The sequence below is a fragment of the Cricetulus griseus genome, chromosome 3 (genome assembly GCF_003668045.3).
Source record: "Cricetulus griseus strain 17A/GY chromosome 3, alternate assembly CriGri-PICRH-1.0, whole genome shotgun sequence".
Taxonomy (NCBI): Eukaryota; Metazoa; Chordata; class Mammalia; order Rodentia; family Cricetidae; genus Cricetulus; species Cricetulus griseus.
This window is the reverse complement of record NC_048596.1, coordinates 100,279,849-100,296,435: the sequence shown is the minus strand read 5'-3', so window position 1 is coordinate 100,296,435 and position 16,587 is coordinate 100,279,849. Positions and strand designations below refer to the sequence as shown.

The 16,587-nt window shown below is 45.7% G+C and overlaps 1 protein-coding gene across 3 annotated transcripts in view; it reads left to right on the top strand.

The window, feature by feature from the left end:
* Positions 1-9,141: 9,141 nt before the first annotated feature.
* Positions 9,142-16,587, top strand: part of Map6 (microtubule associated protein 6) — a 71,053-nt gene continuing 63,607 nt past the window's right edge. For all 3 annotated transcript variants that reach the window (XR_004769120.1, XM_027407746.2, XM_027407748.2), the window contains exon 1: positions 9,142-10,571. Coding sequence is in view for 2 of the 3 variants with exons in the window: in XM_027407746.2 (XP_027263547.1) it covers positions 9,142-10,571 (1,430 nt within the window). In the remaining variant the exon portion in view is untranslated. The remainder of the gene's footprint in view (positions 10,572-16,587) is intronic.

The following is a 16,587-nucleotide window of genomic DNA, read 5'->3' as shown; positions in this document are numbered from 1 at the left end:
CAATGAAACCTCCCTGGAAACAGCCTCAGCTGTTTTTCCTGGGCAGTCCTGAAACTGGTCCAACTAACAATGATAGTTCATCTATAATCACAATTAAACTGGATGCAGCATGTTCAAAGTACACCCTTCCATGGAAGCCATAGGAAGATGCTCTACATCACAAACATAGGGAAATGCACAGTAAAACCTGTAATATGCTGTATTTTACATCTTCAATGGCTTTTTAAAAAACATGCTTTTGAAGGTCTGGTTCCCAGTCATGGCTCTGTGGGGAGCTGGTGGGACCTTTCACATTGGGGTTTTCTGCAAAGAAGTTAGGATATTGGGGACCTGCCCTAGGGATGTTGGAGCCGTCTTGTCCTCTGTCTTTGTTTACCAGCTGCCCCAAGGTGAGAGATCTTCTGCCTTGGGGCTCCCTGTCACATTGTGCTGCCTCAAAACTGCCTTAAAGACAAGTGTGGTGGTTTAAATAAGAATGCCCCCACAGAAGCATGCCATGTGTGTGTGTGTGTGTGTGTGTGTGTGTGTGTGTGTGTGTGTGTGTGTGTGTGTGTGTGTGTGTGTGTGTGTGTGTGTGTGTGTGTGTGTGTGTGTGTGTGTGTGTGTGTGTGTGTGTGTGTGTGGTGTGTGTGTGTGTGTGTGTGTGTGTGTGTGTGTGTGTGTGTGTGTGTGTGTGTGTGTGTGTGTGTGTGTGTGTGTGTGTGTGTGTGTGTGTGTGTGTGTGTGTGTGTGTGTGTGTTTTGCAGGGGGCTTTGGAGCATCAAAAGATTGTCTATTTGAGTTAGTTCTCTCTGTTTCCTGTCTGTAGTTGGAGACATGAGCTCTCAGCTGTTCCTGCTGCCAATGCCTGGTGCTTGTTGCTGTGTTTCCTGGCAATGAATGATGGTAATGCACTCTTATTCCTCTAGAACTGTGAGCCCCAAACAAACCCTTCTGTGAGTTTCCTTTCATGGTGTTTTGTCTCAGCAAGAGAAACAGAACTAAGATAACAAGGGTGCCGAATGACCACAGACTGATGCCCGGAGCACCGTGAACCAAAGCAAACCTTTCCTCTAGTCACAGTGGTGGAAATGGATGAATATAACATCATGGATCTATTGGAATGGCCAAAATAAAAATAACTGGTGCGCCAGGCATGGTGGCACATACCTTTCAGCACAGCACTAGGGAGGTAAAGGCAGACAGATCTTGGTGAGTTAGAGGTCAGCCTTGTCTACAAAGTGAGTTACAGCCAGGACTGTTACACAGAGAAAACCCTGGTTTTTTTTGAAAAAATCTCACACACACACACACACACACACACACACACACACACACACACACACAAACACCCCACTGGTGCCTTTCAAGTATATAAGGAAACTAGATCTGTCATTCATTGCTAATGGAAGTGTAAAATAGTAGAGCCACTGGAAATCAGTCTGGCTGTGTCTTTAAAAGTTAAACATGTATACTATAGAACCCAGCATCTATATTCATGAGAAACAAATAGAGAAATAGAATATTTGTACATGGAATTCATAAAAGCATAATGTTTTAATATTCCCAAATAGAAACAGCTCAAATGTTCTTCTACAAAAAGGAAAACAGCATATCTAGACAGTGGAATACTATTGATCCACAAAAGGGAAGTGCAACAGCTTGGATAAATTTTCATGAATTAAGTGAATGAAAAAAGATAACCTCCAAGGAAATCTATGCCCTAATTGCATCTATGTGAAATTCTCAAATGCCAAAACTCCAGAGATGGAGACTAAATCAGTAGTTGCTGGAGAAACCAAAGTGATACTGGAGGGTGTGATGAAGAAGAGGAAGCATGGTGATGGAGCAGTTCTATGACATCTGTGATGTCAATCATAGATGGAATGAGTGTCGTAGGACATTTTAGGACAGTAGTACCTAAAGACACACGAACAAAACACATGGAAAGTCCAGTGACACCCAAATCAAGTCTGCAGTCTAGTTAGCTGTGTGATGCCAATGTCAACTTCTTTGTTTTGATAGTATGGTATAATTAAGACCTCACCAACGGAAAGCCTGAGGGATGGGTACCAGGGACCTCCCTGTGCTGTTTTTGCAACTGCAAGTCTGTAATTATTTAAAAACAAAACGTTACAAAGTCATCCATCTCTATCTGGGGTGGGGGTGGGGAGCACTGTCGAAGAGTCTCATGAGCAGAGTGCTGTCCTCAAGAGTAGGAAGCCTCAAAAATCAGAGTATAGAAAATCTTAAAATATTCAATAAGTTGAATGCAATCCCATGAAACATTTCATAAAACCTTTTTCTATTGGGGGCTGGAGAAATGGCTCAGAGGTTAAGAGCACTGACTGCTCTTCCAGAGGTCCTGAGTTCAATTCCCAGCAACCACATGATGGCGCACAACCATCTGTAATGAGATCTGGTGCCCTCTTCTGGTGTGCAGATATACATGGAAGCAGAATGTTGTATAATAATAAATAAATAAAATCTTAAAAAAAACTTTTTTCTATTAAAATTGTCAAGAGTTGGATAGACTCCAAAATTAATATGGAATGAGGAAGTGTAACTTGCAATGTACAGAGCCACACAGGGGCACAGGGGTTTGCTTGTTTTGTTCCGAGATGTGTCATACAGTGTGGAATGGGACTTGGTAGTTAGTAAGAACTCAGAAATATTTGCGAAAAGACAAATAACCACACAGAAAACAAGGAGGAGGTTGTAGACAGAAGAGGAGAGATTCACCCTTTTATTGATTAATATCCACAATATTTTCTATCATTTGGCCAGGAATAAGTAAATAAGGCAATAAAACAGAATGCATTGTTTATATGCAGATCCTCATGAGTATATATAAAAAAAATCACTGTATGATAGAGGAGGCATTGTCTGCCAGTGAGGAAAAGGCATACTGCTCAAAGAATCTCTGTCTCTGTCTCTCCCTCTCTGAGACAGGGTCTCACCATGTAGCTGGTCTCAAACTCACAGAGATCTGCCTGCCTCTGCTTCTCTTGAGTGCTGGGATTAGATCTGTGTCACTCAAAGAGCATTCTTGAAGACACATGGAAAAATTAAAACTATTGCTGTCTCCAGTAAGGTTTGTACTCTGCTACAAGCCACAGGAAGCTGACCTGCCAAACGTGTTTTTTTTTCGTAAAAAAATCTAAAACTGAACAAAAAAAGCCTAGAGACTAAAGGCAAGCAGAATTCAAGGAGGCCAGTGTAGCCCTTAACAGAGCCACTGCCAGGTCCGGGTTCCTCTGTCTTCACTTCCACAATTCTTAGGTCGTAATTTCTGTTCTCAACCTTGTCTCCTCATGCAGACAAACAGGGATCTGACTCTAGCTCATGTCCAGTTTTCACAAATGAAGATGCCAGAGAAGGAAAGCAGAAGGGAAAACACCTGTACCAGAAAGCCAATATCTTCTCAGAAATCCCTAAGGGTCTTCTGCTTATTCTCCAATGGGAAAACTCATGTCACATGACTGCCTTTGGCTGTAAAGAAATCTAGAAAGGAAAGAACACCTTGGCCTGAATTGAAATAACCCAGAGGCAGGCCCTCTAGGCTAGGAAGGCATTCTGTTATATGACTTCACATCACAGAAGAAATGGAGAGGATCCTGAAACAAGCCACTTTAAAGAGAGGGGCTGGAGAGATGGCTCAGAGCGAAAACCACACACAGCCTTTGCAGAAGACCCCAGCACTTCCCAGCACCATGTCAGGCAGCTCACAAGCACGTTTAACTCCAGCTCCAGGAGATCTGGCGCCCTCTTCTGGCCTCTATAGGCACCTGCATTTATGTGTGTGTGCGCGCGCACCCCCCCCACACACACATCTTTTTTATATATATATATATATATATACTTTTAATCTCAGCACTTGAGAAGCACAGACAGGAGAATCTCTGTGAGTTTGAGGCCAGCCAGTTGAGGTCTACATAGTGAGTTCCAGGACACCCACGACTACATAGAGGGACCAGATAGATAGATAGATAGATAGATAGATAGATAGATAGATAGATGAGTGAATGAATAAATAAATAAATCATATGAGAATGTCAGTAGAAGGACAGTTCCTTAATGAGCAACTTGTTAGAGCTGAAGAGATGGTTCATTGTCTAGTAGTATTTGCTGCCTTTGCAGAGAACCCAGGTTCAGCTCCAAGTACCTATACTGTGGTTCACAACCATCCGTAACTCAATTCCAGGGGAACCAATGATACATGAACATACATGTAGGCAAAAAAAATGCATGCTCATAAAATAAAATAAGTAACTCAGTTTTGTTTTGTTATTTTTTTTAGTTCACCTGTCTCCACCCCCAGTGTTAGGGTAACAGACACAGATGGCCATACCCAACTTTGATGTCAGTTCTGGGGACCTGAATTCAGGTCTTCATACTGGTCCAGGAAGCATTTTACCCACTGAGCCATCTCCTCAGCCTTGAGGAAGCTTCTTAAGGGATGATATCATAAACCAGGCTGTGGTGGCACAAGCCTTTAATCCCAGCACTCTGGAGGCAGAGGCAAGTGGACCTCTGAGTCAGGCCAGCCTGGGGTACAGAGTGAGTTGCAGGACAGCTAGGGCTACACAGAGAAACCCCATCTTCGGTGGAGGAGGGGAGAGAAAGAAAAAGGGAGTGATACTATTCAGAAAAAATGTCGAATAAACATTTGTTGATTTGTGTATATTGGAGAAACACACACAAAACATGCATTTATACTTTCTTCCACATGATGGCAACATCGGAGGAAGGCGGGCAAGGAGTATGCTTAGGATGGAATTTAAAATGTATCCGGGCTATGTTCTTAAAGGTGTTTCAGACCCATCACCAAGGACTCCCATTTGCAAAATCTGGACGATATAAGCCTCAAAAAAAAAATGAAATAATGTATTAAACCCATGAGAAAAATATCCATGAATCCATAGTGTTATAGGTGAAGACTCCAGCTAGTAAATGTAGAAGGAATAATGGAATCAAAAAAGAATCACCATTTGACAAGCATTATTGTAATACGTGTGCTAGGCAAGAGACATCAATAGTTGTTAAAATTAACAGATGAAAATTCTGTGAGTAACGAAAGAGTCCCAGAGCGTCACGTGGTCTTGCTTAGTGTAATATTTGGGCCTGATGATGAATGACAGACACTTAGAAATCTGAGGACTTTACCCTTTTGAAAAAATATGTCTTCAAAATGTCCTCATGTGATCTAAAGGAACGTTTTCTTTTAGTTCAGTACAAAGAAGACGTGTTTACTGTGTATCTTAGATTCTCTGGGGTTTATATCAGAACACCATAGACCAAGAGCCGAAGCAACATGTGTTCATTTCCCACAGTTCCAGGGCCTGGGAAGTACAAGATCAAAGTGCTGATAGAAATGGTGTCTGGTGAGGGCCCATTTCCCGATTTCCAGATGCTGTGGACATGTAACTCTGGCCTCTTCCTCTTCTTATAAGGGCATTTATCTGACGGAAGGTCCTCATGACCTCTCTATGTTAGCCCCTTAGTGTTAGGGTTTTTAGCAACGTATGTGTTTGGTGGACACATACATTCAGTCTATGGTAGCTTATAGCAACAACCAGTGAGTGTGTGTGTGTGTGTGCGCACGCATGTGCACATTTATTATGTACATATGTGTATGAGTCTATGATTTCTAGCTTCTCGTATTTGACCTCATATTTAATATTCATTTAGTCTACGATTTTGAAACTCTGTCATTTCATTACTTTGATATTCTAGGACTGCAAATAAATGTTTTACAACTTTAAAATGCTATCAGTTTTATTCTGATTTCAAAATCCAAAGATGACATTATTCTGCCTTCTTTCATTCCTATTTCTGATCTCACGGCAGCCTCAGCAGAAGTCCTGTGAGTCCCTTAAGGCATACAAAGCATCATCACTGAAGCCTTGTGACTGTGTCCCATGTTGGTAATGGTAGAAAGAAAGAGCCCAGCATTTCACGATAAAGCATAAAGCAGGGTAGGTGCCTTTGATGTATTAGGGAAAGTCTACCCTGCGGCATATTTTAAGAATTAATTATTGGGTATCAAGTATGATCATGCTTTTGAGATGATGTATGCTCTTTCATTTTATTCTGTTGTGGGTGGAATTATATGTACACATTTCTGCTATTAAATCAGTGCTCACTCCTAGGATAAGCACTGCTATTAGATTTTTACATTTATTTATTGTGTGTGTGTGTGTGTGATAGCATGCATGTGGAGGCTGGAGGACAACCCCTTGAACAGATCCCTCACCAAAGAAGTTGTACCTGGGCAAACTGGCATAAGAAAAATTCTCAATATAGTATGTTGCTGGAGACTTGCAAATTAAAGCAACAATGAAACAAAAATACAGACAGCACCAAACAGCAGCAAGGAGTAGAGAGATAGGATCTCTCATTTGTTAATACTGAGAACTCAAAACTGGTACAACCATAGTGGAAGACAATTTGCTTTGTTACAAAACTAACCATCCTTTGGCCATGTGCTCATATTCCTGCTCCTTAATAATTACCCAAGTGAGTCCAAAGCTTATATCAGTAGAAAAGCATATACACTGTTTTAGCAGCTTTATTTATAATTCCTCAAATATTGAAGCAACCAGCATGCCATTCAGTAGGTGAATGACTAAATAAACTATGGTATGTCTATATAAAAAATATTACTTAGCCCAGAAAAAGAGCAATGAGATACCAAGCTATGAAAATATAGAAAGAGTCCTTAGAGCTTATTACTCGGTCAGAGCTAACCTGAAACACCCCTTACTGTTTGACCTTACCTGTATCATGAAGAATGGAATCTTGACAACATGATCTTGTCTCCTCCTCCTTAAGGGTTAAAACAATGGGACAGATCAGGGGACAATGTGCTCTTTCCTCCTAGAATTCTGGCCTCCTGGCACAGTTTCCTTGTTGTGCAAGCAGGAAGACATGAGTTTGAATCCTGTGCAGTGAAGAAAAAATCAGAGTGTGGCCAAGTGAGCACCTGGGACCCTGACGGGCACTGTGAGGGGCAGAGCCAGGAAAATTGAAGGGGTTTGCTGGCCAGCCAGCCTAGCTCCAGTTCAGTGGGAAACCTTGTCTCAAGAGAAAAAGACAGTGAGCAGAATACCCATTGTCCTCCCCTGGACATGTACATACATAGCACATACATATGCAAATTAATTTAATTAAAAGTAAAGAAAGTTTTAGAAAATGAATTTTGTTTTTTAAAACGAGGAAGCAAGGGGTATCCTGGAGCAGGCTTCTGAGTGGCCTATTCTCCAGGCTCTGCCTGTGGGTCTTCTGAACCAGCCTTGAATATTACCAGTAGCGGCTGAAGGAGCCATTATCATATGCCAGGTGCTGCATCTAAATATCTCCAGTATATTGGGTCATTTTAGTGTTTAGAATAACTCTGCAAGTTCAGAATAGATACTCTCATTCAGAGACGAGATTAAGGGTCAGAAGGCTGCCACGATTTGTCCAGGACCTTGCAGCCAGAAATCCAGAAGCCAGGATCTGAATCACTGAATATCTGATTAGACCGCTCAATTCCTCTCCAGGCGACTACAGCAGGAGATAACCCAAGTTACAAAGAGAATATCAGAGCCAAACCAGGTCCGTTAGACTTCCAAATCTGTTCAGATTCAAAGTAGAAAGTAAGGCAGGAACCCAACAGAGGATCCCTTTAGGTAAAGGTCTTGCCCTTTCCTAGGGAACTGACTCCTGCCCAACAATTTCCCTCCCTCCTTAAGCCCCTTTCCAGAATCTTCCTTTCTCTTCCTTTCCCCCATTGTAGCCTCTGGGCTGAAGAATGAGTTTTTTTTTCCCGAGAGTGTAGAGAGCACAGCTTCCCAAGGATTGCTTGAGAAGGAGCAGCCAGAGTGCCACTAGGCCTGCATCTTCCAATCTCATATGCCTGGGGGAAGCCCTATATATAGACAGGCGTGGTTTAGGTCAGGAGCCAGCAGCACCGAGTGTAAGTACAGCCTAGTGACTGACCACTAACAACAGCAGCCTCCCTTTTAAAAGTATCAGTTCAGGGGCTGAAGAAGTAGCTGAGTGGTTAAAAACTTGGATGTTTCAGAGTTTGGGTCCCATTGTTCACACTCCAATACCAGGGGAACTAGACACCTCTGGCCGTCTGGCCTTAACAGGCACCCGCGCCCATGAGCATTTACACGTAGGTAGACACAAGCACATAATTTTAAAAAATTAAATTTTAAAAATGAACATCTATTCGGACACAGACATTTCAATGGGAAGGTCGTTTTTATACTTTTAATTTAATACACGCACTCTTCTAGGGGTTGGACCTATTTTACCAAAGAGAAACCTTGGATCCAGGATGTGAAGCCAGCCAAGGACAGCAAGACCTCCGGAGCCTGGGACTTGAACCTACCAAGGACCCAGTTCTGCTGTTGCCTGGGAACAGAGGGAGGAGCTGCCAGAGAGGAGGGAGGAGGGGATAGGGAGAGGGCAACCTCTCAGCAGCGCGCACTGACGACAGCAGGTGATTTTTTTCTGCAGCGCGCACACTCTCAGCATCTTTTCTCGATCACCCCCGCCCCTGCTGAGCCGCAAAAAAGGGTGGGGCCGCCTCTCTGCAGCAGAGACGGCGGCGGCAGCGGTAGCGGCTGCGGCATCACCAGGGGTAGCAATACGGTAGAGGCAGCTGTCCTCTCTGCTCTGTCTGGGTTGGAGGTGACCGCTGCCAAGCCCTACTAGGCGGCCGACTAGAACCAGACGGAAAGGGGTCACAAGTCTGTTTGCGGATCCTGCCCAGTTCTCTCTCTGGGCCATGGCTTAAGCCCCCACCCTCCTTGCCAAGCATCTCCTCGCTCGGCTGGGGTCTCTGCGACACCGCAGCCGCAGGGAGGTTGCGCCCAGACGCCCTAGGCCTGGACTCCCGGACGCCGCCGAGCCTAGCTCCCATTCGTCACCGGCCACCGCAGATCCTGCCGAAGGCGTTTGCAGCTGGTAATCGAGGGACTTTAAGGACTTTATCTCAGCTATACCTCGTCTCCGGGTGCTCTCTGAGGGAGGAGGACGAGGCAAACGGCTGCTAGGGGGAGGAAGCGGTGGGAACTACATTGGCGGGCCTGGGTTGGGGTTAAAGGGAGATCGGAGGTTTGATTTAGGACCACCAAAAGAGAGAGGACCGGTTTTACACCTAGCATCATGGCGTGGCCGTGCATCACAAGGGCCTGCTGCATCGCACGCTTCTGGAACCAGCTGGACAAGGCAGACATTGCGGTGCCGCTGGTTTTCACCAAGTACTCAGAGGCCACCGAGCATCCAGGAGCCCCGCCGCAGCCCCCAGCGCCGCTGCAGTCCGCGATAGCGCCCCCCTCGCGCGCTGTCGCCATAGAGACGCAGCCGGCCCAGGGCGAGTCGGATGTAGTTGCCCGGGCAACAGGGCCGGCTCCCGGGCCTAGCGGCGACCGCGAGACTGCAACCGCCCCCGGCCGGAGCGGGCTGGGTCTGGGCGCGGCCTCGGGCTCTACTTCCGGCTCTGGCCCCGCGGACTCGGTGATGCGACAGGACTACCGCGCTTGGAAGGTGCAGCGGCCAGAGCCCAGCTGCCGGCCGCGCAGCGAGTACCAGCCGTCCGACGCGCCCTTCGAGCGCGAGACCCAGTACCAGAAGGACTTCCGCGCCTGGCCACTCCCCCGCCGCGGGGACCACCCCTGGATCCCCAAGCCGGTGCAGATCCCTTCGACTTCGCAACCTTCCCCATCCGTTCTTGGGGTGCCCAAGCGTCGGCCGCAGAGCCAAGAGCGCGGGATCATGCAGACCTCTGCCGAAGCCCGGGACCCGGAAGGCGCAGGAGGAGCCGGGGTGCCGGCGGCGGGAAAGGCGTCCGGAGCAGACCTGCGCGACACACGCAGGAAGGCCGGACCCGCGTGGATGGTGACTCGCAACGAAGGGCACGAGGAGAAGCCTCTGCCCCCGGCCCAGTCCCTGACCCAGGAGGGCGGCCCTGCAGCTGGCAAGGCGTCCGGAGCAGACCTGCGTGACACACGCAGGAAGGCCGGACCCGCGTGGATGGTGACTCGCACCGAAGGGCACGAGGAGAAGCCTCTGCCCCCGGCCCAGTCCCTGACCCAGGAAGGAGGCCCGGCAGCTGGCAAGGCCTCTGGTGCAGACCAGCGTGACACACGCAGGAAGGCGGGCCCGGCATGGATGGTGACTCGCACCGAAGGGCACGAGGAGACGCCTCTGCCCCCGGCCCAATCCCTGACCCAGGAAGGCGGCCCGGCAGCTGGCAAGGCCTCTGGTGCAGACCAGCGTGACACACGCAGGAAGGCGGGACCGGCATGGATGGTGACTCGCACCGAAGGGCACGAGGAAAAACCGCTGCCCCCGGCCCAGTCCCTGACCCAGGAAGGCGGTCCTGCAGCTGGCAAGGCCTCTGGTGCAGACGAGCGTGACACAAGGAGGAAGGCGGGGCCGGCCTGGATGGTGCGTCGCTCTGAGGGGCACGAGCAAACAACCACTGGCCATGCCCAAGCCGCAGGGCCCGAAGGTGGCAAAGGGCGCGCCGTGGCAGATGCCCTCAATAGGCAAATCCGAGAGGAGGTGACGAGTACAGTGAGCAGCTCCTACAGGTGAGACAGGGGCAGCAGGTGATGCTGGTCACCCTCCTCCCCTTGAGAGGACTACCCAGGGTTTCCCCACTGAAAGCTTCTCCTTCAGCCTCCTCTCTAGTGCCAGACCACGCCCTCTTCCTAGCCACATTCCAGAATCCTTACAGTCCAGACTTCTCTGCCCTGCCCTGTAGGGAAGCCCTTAACATTTTCCACCCTGGTCTTCCCAGCTTGTTCTTTGTGCCACCCCTAAACCACACTGTCCTCCTTGCTGCCTAGCTCAGCACCCTACCTGCCGCACAGAGACTTTGTCAGTTTCCTCCAGCTTAAATGTGCTCCTGCCCCACCCAATTCACTTGCTGCCTTAGCCTGGATACAGACCCCCCTTCCACAGCTGACTCCACTGTCACCCAAGCAATCTTCTCTCCTCCCTACTCCATTTCTTTCTCTTGGCCTCTTACTCATTTTTCTCCCAGTCCTTGGCCGACACTCAAGTGCCACACCCATCTCTCCATTCCTCACACATCCTTAAAAAAAACGACTCCTTCTCAACCACTGGTACTTTGGAGTCTTTTTCCTCCTGCTTCTTCAGTAGCTTTGACACATTGGTCCAGCTTCTTAACCTTCCTGGGCCTCAAGATCTTATCTATAGGATGTAATCAATAGTAATTACCTTAGGATTGTCCACACAAGTACTGATGTAAAGTGACATTTTCTGTATAGTTTTGAGCGTTGACTATTTGCCACTCATTGTGCTAGCCGTTGGGAGGATTGAGAGAGGTGACTCATGAGGACTGGCCATGCCTGGGACATAGTGGAAGTTTTTTGTTTCCATTATAATCTTCTACACCATACTGCCTTATTCTAGTTTCTACTTCCTAGATCTCCCCAGCCCTCTTCCCTAGTGAGGCAACTCCTTTCTCTGTCTGTATTCGGTAGATATGTTTCTTATCGTCTCTGGCACATTCCTTGTAAATGAATGTGTTTAAGAATGGAAATGCCCCCAGTTTACACACACACACACACACACACACACACACACACACACACACACTTCTAGAATTCTGTGTTGCAGTTGTGGTCTTCCAGCCGACTTTCTCATCCTTCCATCCAATGTGTATTTCTGAGTGTTTAGCTTTCAGGCCTGCCTTTGTGTTCCAACCAACATTAACTACCTGATAGGTCCTGGTTGACTTGAACATATAATATCAAACTTGGATTTCTGAGGAAGCAGGTGTGATGAGTGGGTGAGCTAGTGTTGTCTAGGCGTGGCTCCTGGGGCCCTTCATCCGTGCCATAGTTAGTTAGGTGCCTTTTCCCTGCAGGTGTGGTAGGAAGGGCTATGGAGTTAGTGTCTTCTGCCAATACTGTATGTGGCCTCAGGTCATAGTTATGGCCTTCTTCAGTGGACATGGCAAGCACTCCTTCACACACAGCGGAAGACTGGCAGATATAGAACTCTCTTGGTCAGACAAAATCAGGCCCTGCCTCAGAATTCCATGTCTTCTGAGTTCTGCCTCCCACTAGCTATCTCTCTCTGGGTTAACTGGTGCCACAACTCTACTGGTCTCCTAGAAGTGGTATATCACACCCTTTCAAAGCTCTGGGTCAAGCAAGGACAAAGTTCCCTCTCCTTGTTCAGCCCCAGGGCAGTGGGATTTTCACAATAATGTTTATAGTAATGGAGGGTCAAAGGAGAGAAGGGAATGAACAAGCAGGGACATTAACACACACACACACACACACACACACACACACAAAGAAAGACATGCTTTTCTAGTTCTGCCATGGCTTTCTTGTTCACAAGTCCTGGCTCATTATCCAAGAGGCCTGTGAGTAGCCTGGCATCAGATTCCTGCCCCTTTCACCTCCCTGTTTCCATTCTGCCCTACCCTGGCAGGTGGAACTTTACCAACTACCCAGCAGGATCTTCCTCACCTTCATAGGGATCATGCCAATCCAAGGTTCCCACACTGCCTTGGGCGATTGTGTTCAGTTTAGGTTTCTAAGATGGCTGAAGTTGTTCTGTTTGTGGACCCTGAGCCAGACAGTCAGAAAATGAGCATGGCCGTCAGATGCACTTCACTCCAAATGTTGTTCTGTGCCTTGTCCCACATAGCAATCTTCCCCAAAACAACCTTTCCTGTATTAGCCATACCCTGCTACATGTTTCTGATGACATAAATACTGGATTGTTAGACTGAGGAGGGGACACAATTCTCTTGATGTCAGTGAGAATGACCACCTTTCCCAGCTACCAGAAGTCTATCAACCTATCAGGGACAATCTTTGAATATCTCAATTTTTTTAAAAATCACCTTTGCTGTAAAATACATACATATGACTGTGTGGCCATTGTTGCCCTTTCGCTGTATTTTGAAGCTTTAAGAAAATGAGCCTCGCTAAAAGACAGACATTTCTTTAATGAACAATAAGAATTCATGATAGATTTGTTGTGAAATTTATTTTGTTGCTGTTGTTGTTCCAGAAGTAACATTAATCAATTCTAGAAAAATGGACTTTGGGTCCATTTATAGAATATATTCTATAAATTAACATAAATATACTGTAGAGAAAAAACATTTGGGATGTGTAGGCCTATCTGGAACTTGATTTTTTCCCCCTGCCTATTGTCTGACATTTCTTTTCTTGCTATGATTCTGGATAGATCCTTAATTTAAGTATGCTCCATGTTACCGTAGAGGGGCCTAATGTCACCATAGAAACCAAATTAGGTTCCATGTCAATGACATTTGATTTCTAAAACCTTTTCTTATGCCACTCTCCATAAATCATGGTGTGTTTACTCCATGGCGGCTGGTTTCTCTCTTGGGCTTTCCAAGTGACATCCATCACACGACAGCAATGTGAACAGTTTGGTTTGGTAGAAAGAAAAGGACGTATGATCCATCGTCATCATCATATACTGGTCTGTAATGAGACGTACATTTGATATGCAGAATCATACATATGCTAAATAACAGTCAGCAAATAACATCCGCTCTCCTGGCTGACTCTGGTTTTTGAGACATTGTCTTGTTCAGCAGCTCATCTGATTCATAACCCATCACACTTGCCTGGGATTTTTGTACTCAAATGGTATCTGAGGTATCTTTGTCATTATTCATAATCATGAGGTTGATAAAATTTTAATATATCCTTTTTACATAGATGATACTATAAAATCGAGAACCATGTCTTAAAGGTGGATTTTATTGGAAGCCGTTTTTTTTTTTTTTTTTTGTGACATTCCACCCAGCATCCTCAATTAGAAAATAGATGAGTCACAAGGAGGGGATTAAAATCCCCCTCCCAGTCAACCCCATTGCCCTGCTGTCGGCTAATAGGGATGGATGTGGTAGCAGGTGCTCCCTGCAGAAATGCTAATGACAAACTCTTACTAGATGAAATCAGTGGAAGCTCTGGGAGGTGGAATTAATAAGGCAAAATACTTGAAAAATGAAAGCAATAACAGGAAGTCAGAAAGAAAAACAGCCTTTGGTGTCTGCCTTCCAGCCTTGCATGAAGGTGGGAGAAGGCCCAACTGACTTGGCTCTCTCCCTATGCATCAACTATACATTTTCCTAATTTTCTACCTCCCAAGTCCTAGAAATACCTCAAGACAACCTGAGACACTGACTCTTCAACACCCTCCTTGGTCCTGCCTTTCAGAATGATTCCTTCCTTTCCAATCACAGTGTCCTATATGGACTCTTTTGTCTTTGCTTACTTGTCAAATATGCTTGCCCACATCTCCCCAGTTCATGAGCACTCAAAGAGAAGGACTTTGTTCTTCTCTTGTTTGTGCTGTTTGTATGTTTCACAGCTGAATTCTGTGCCCAGGTTTGTTGATCATACGGGATTGTTAGGGCTTAGTGAAAACTTTATTCACCTACAAATTGATAAATTCCCTTTAGTTTCATATGGTTGAACTTACAGCATAAAATGACCTCCAAGCCCTGCTATATGCCAACCAGGGTTCTGAGGGTACCAATGAGTAAGCTTTAATCCTACCTAAGGAAGAAGATCATGTCTTCTTTAACCGGAATAAAGCCTAAGTTCTACCAAGGTACACCAGAGGGAAATGCTCACCCAGGAAGGTAAGCCGGACCCACAGGCCTCTTGGCACAAGGCTTCACCTAGGACGAGTGCCTCAACCTCACTGCATAGTACAGTCTTTTAAAATGCTGATGCAGGGCCTGGAGAGATGGCTCAGTTAATAAAGTGATTGCTGTGTAAGCATGAGAGCCTGAGTCCAGATCCCCAGAACCCATATAAAATGTCAGGTGGGGCAGCATGCCCCTGTCATCCCAGTTCTGGAACAGTGACAGATCCCTGGAACTTAATGTCCAGCTAGCCTGGCTGAATTAGTAAGTTCTAGGTTCAGTGAGAGACCTGTGTCAAAAAATAAGGTGGAGTACGACCAAGGAAAACACCTGATGTCAACCTCTGGCCTCTACATGCACATGTGTACAGATGTGCCCATGCACACAAATGGGTACACATACATTTTTTTTTAATGCTGATGTATAGGTATCCCACCCAGAAATTCTGATGCAGATCATCCAGGGAACAGCCTGGACATCTGAACATTCTAAAATTTTTAGTGATTCTGGAGCCAGCCCAGTCGTGGTTCTCAAACTTCAGGATGTGGAAGAACCTAGAGAATTTTCCAGGCTTCATATTGCTAGACCATGTTCTCAGACTTTCTACTAGGCAGGTTTAAAGTGGAACCCCCAAACCTATTCTTGTTGCTAAGTTAGACTTGAGGCTTTCTCTAGCAAAACACTACTGTCTGTTTTTTAAGGGATAAGTTGCCCTTATGAAAACATGCTAACCATGCTTTTTATTCAAGTTACAAGTTATATCCTTTACTTGCATAATTTTCCTCCATAAGATCTTATATAGATATATAATCATATATATAGTTTTTTTAAGTTTTATATTATCTTTTTACAGTTTAGTCTGTAGTACCCTCACTGGATTTTTGTTGTTGTTTTTGGTTTTTTGAGACAGGGTTTCTCTGTGTAGTCCTAGCTTTCCTAGAACTAGCTCATGTAGACCTGGCTGGCCTTGAACTCACAGAGATCAGCCTGCCTCTGCCTCCTGAATGGTGGGATTAAAGGCGTGCCCCACCACCGTCTGACCCTCATTGGATTTTTATATTTGTTTATAGAATGACTTAGGGATCAAATCTCTTAGGGCTGGAGATAGGCTTAGCTGTAGAGATGGCTTAGCATTTACGAGCAATTGCTACTCTTACAGTGGACCTGAGTTCTCAGCACCCATGTTAGGCAACTTGTAAGCACCTGTAATACAGCTCCAGGTGATCGGACACACACACATGTTCAGAGATTCGCGTACACACACACACACACACACACACACACACAAGCGCAAAGACAAAGTAAACATTAAAAAAGCTTTCCCCTCTCCCATCACATGTGTCATTTGTCCCATTCCCTTTTTAAAGGCTTACCTTTCCCCCATTAATAGCTGATGTCTCCTCTAGTGTAGAAGCGTCACATATACTTGGGTATTATTTCTGGATCCCTTGTTCTGTTCCATTAGCCTGAGCTAATGCCCACTCTCATTTTCTCTTCTTTTTTTGCTATCCTTTAATTATTGTTCCCTTTGTGAGGAGCAGATTGGTTACATTTGCTAATTTATTATTGCCCTGATACATTTATTTTTCTAAGTTAATCTTGTGTTTTGTAACCTTATCACACTGTAATTAGCTTTGTCTAGGGGATGATTATATATTTCTAGCAAATAGTAATCTGTTGACATGCTTCCAATGTGTCTATGTCTTGTTTGTGTTGTGCTTTGCATTCATTAGAATATCCACTGTGGTTTTGAGGGATAATAGATGTCTGTCTGGAGACATAGAACTGCTTCTAACATTTTCTTATTAAGGATGAAGTCTGCTCTGTTTCTCAGAGAACAGGTTAGGACACTCCTCATTCTCCTACTTTGCTAGGAATTTTCAAAAATGCATGTGGCTGTTAGATCCTATTGAATAATTTTTCTATATCAG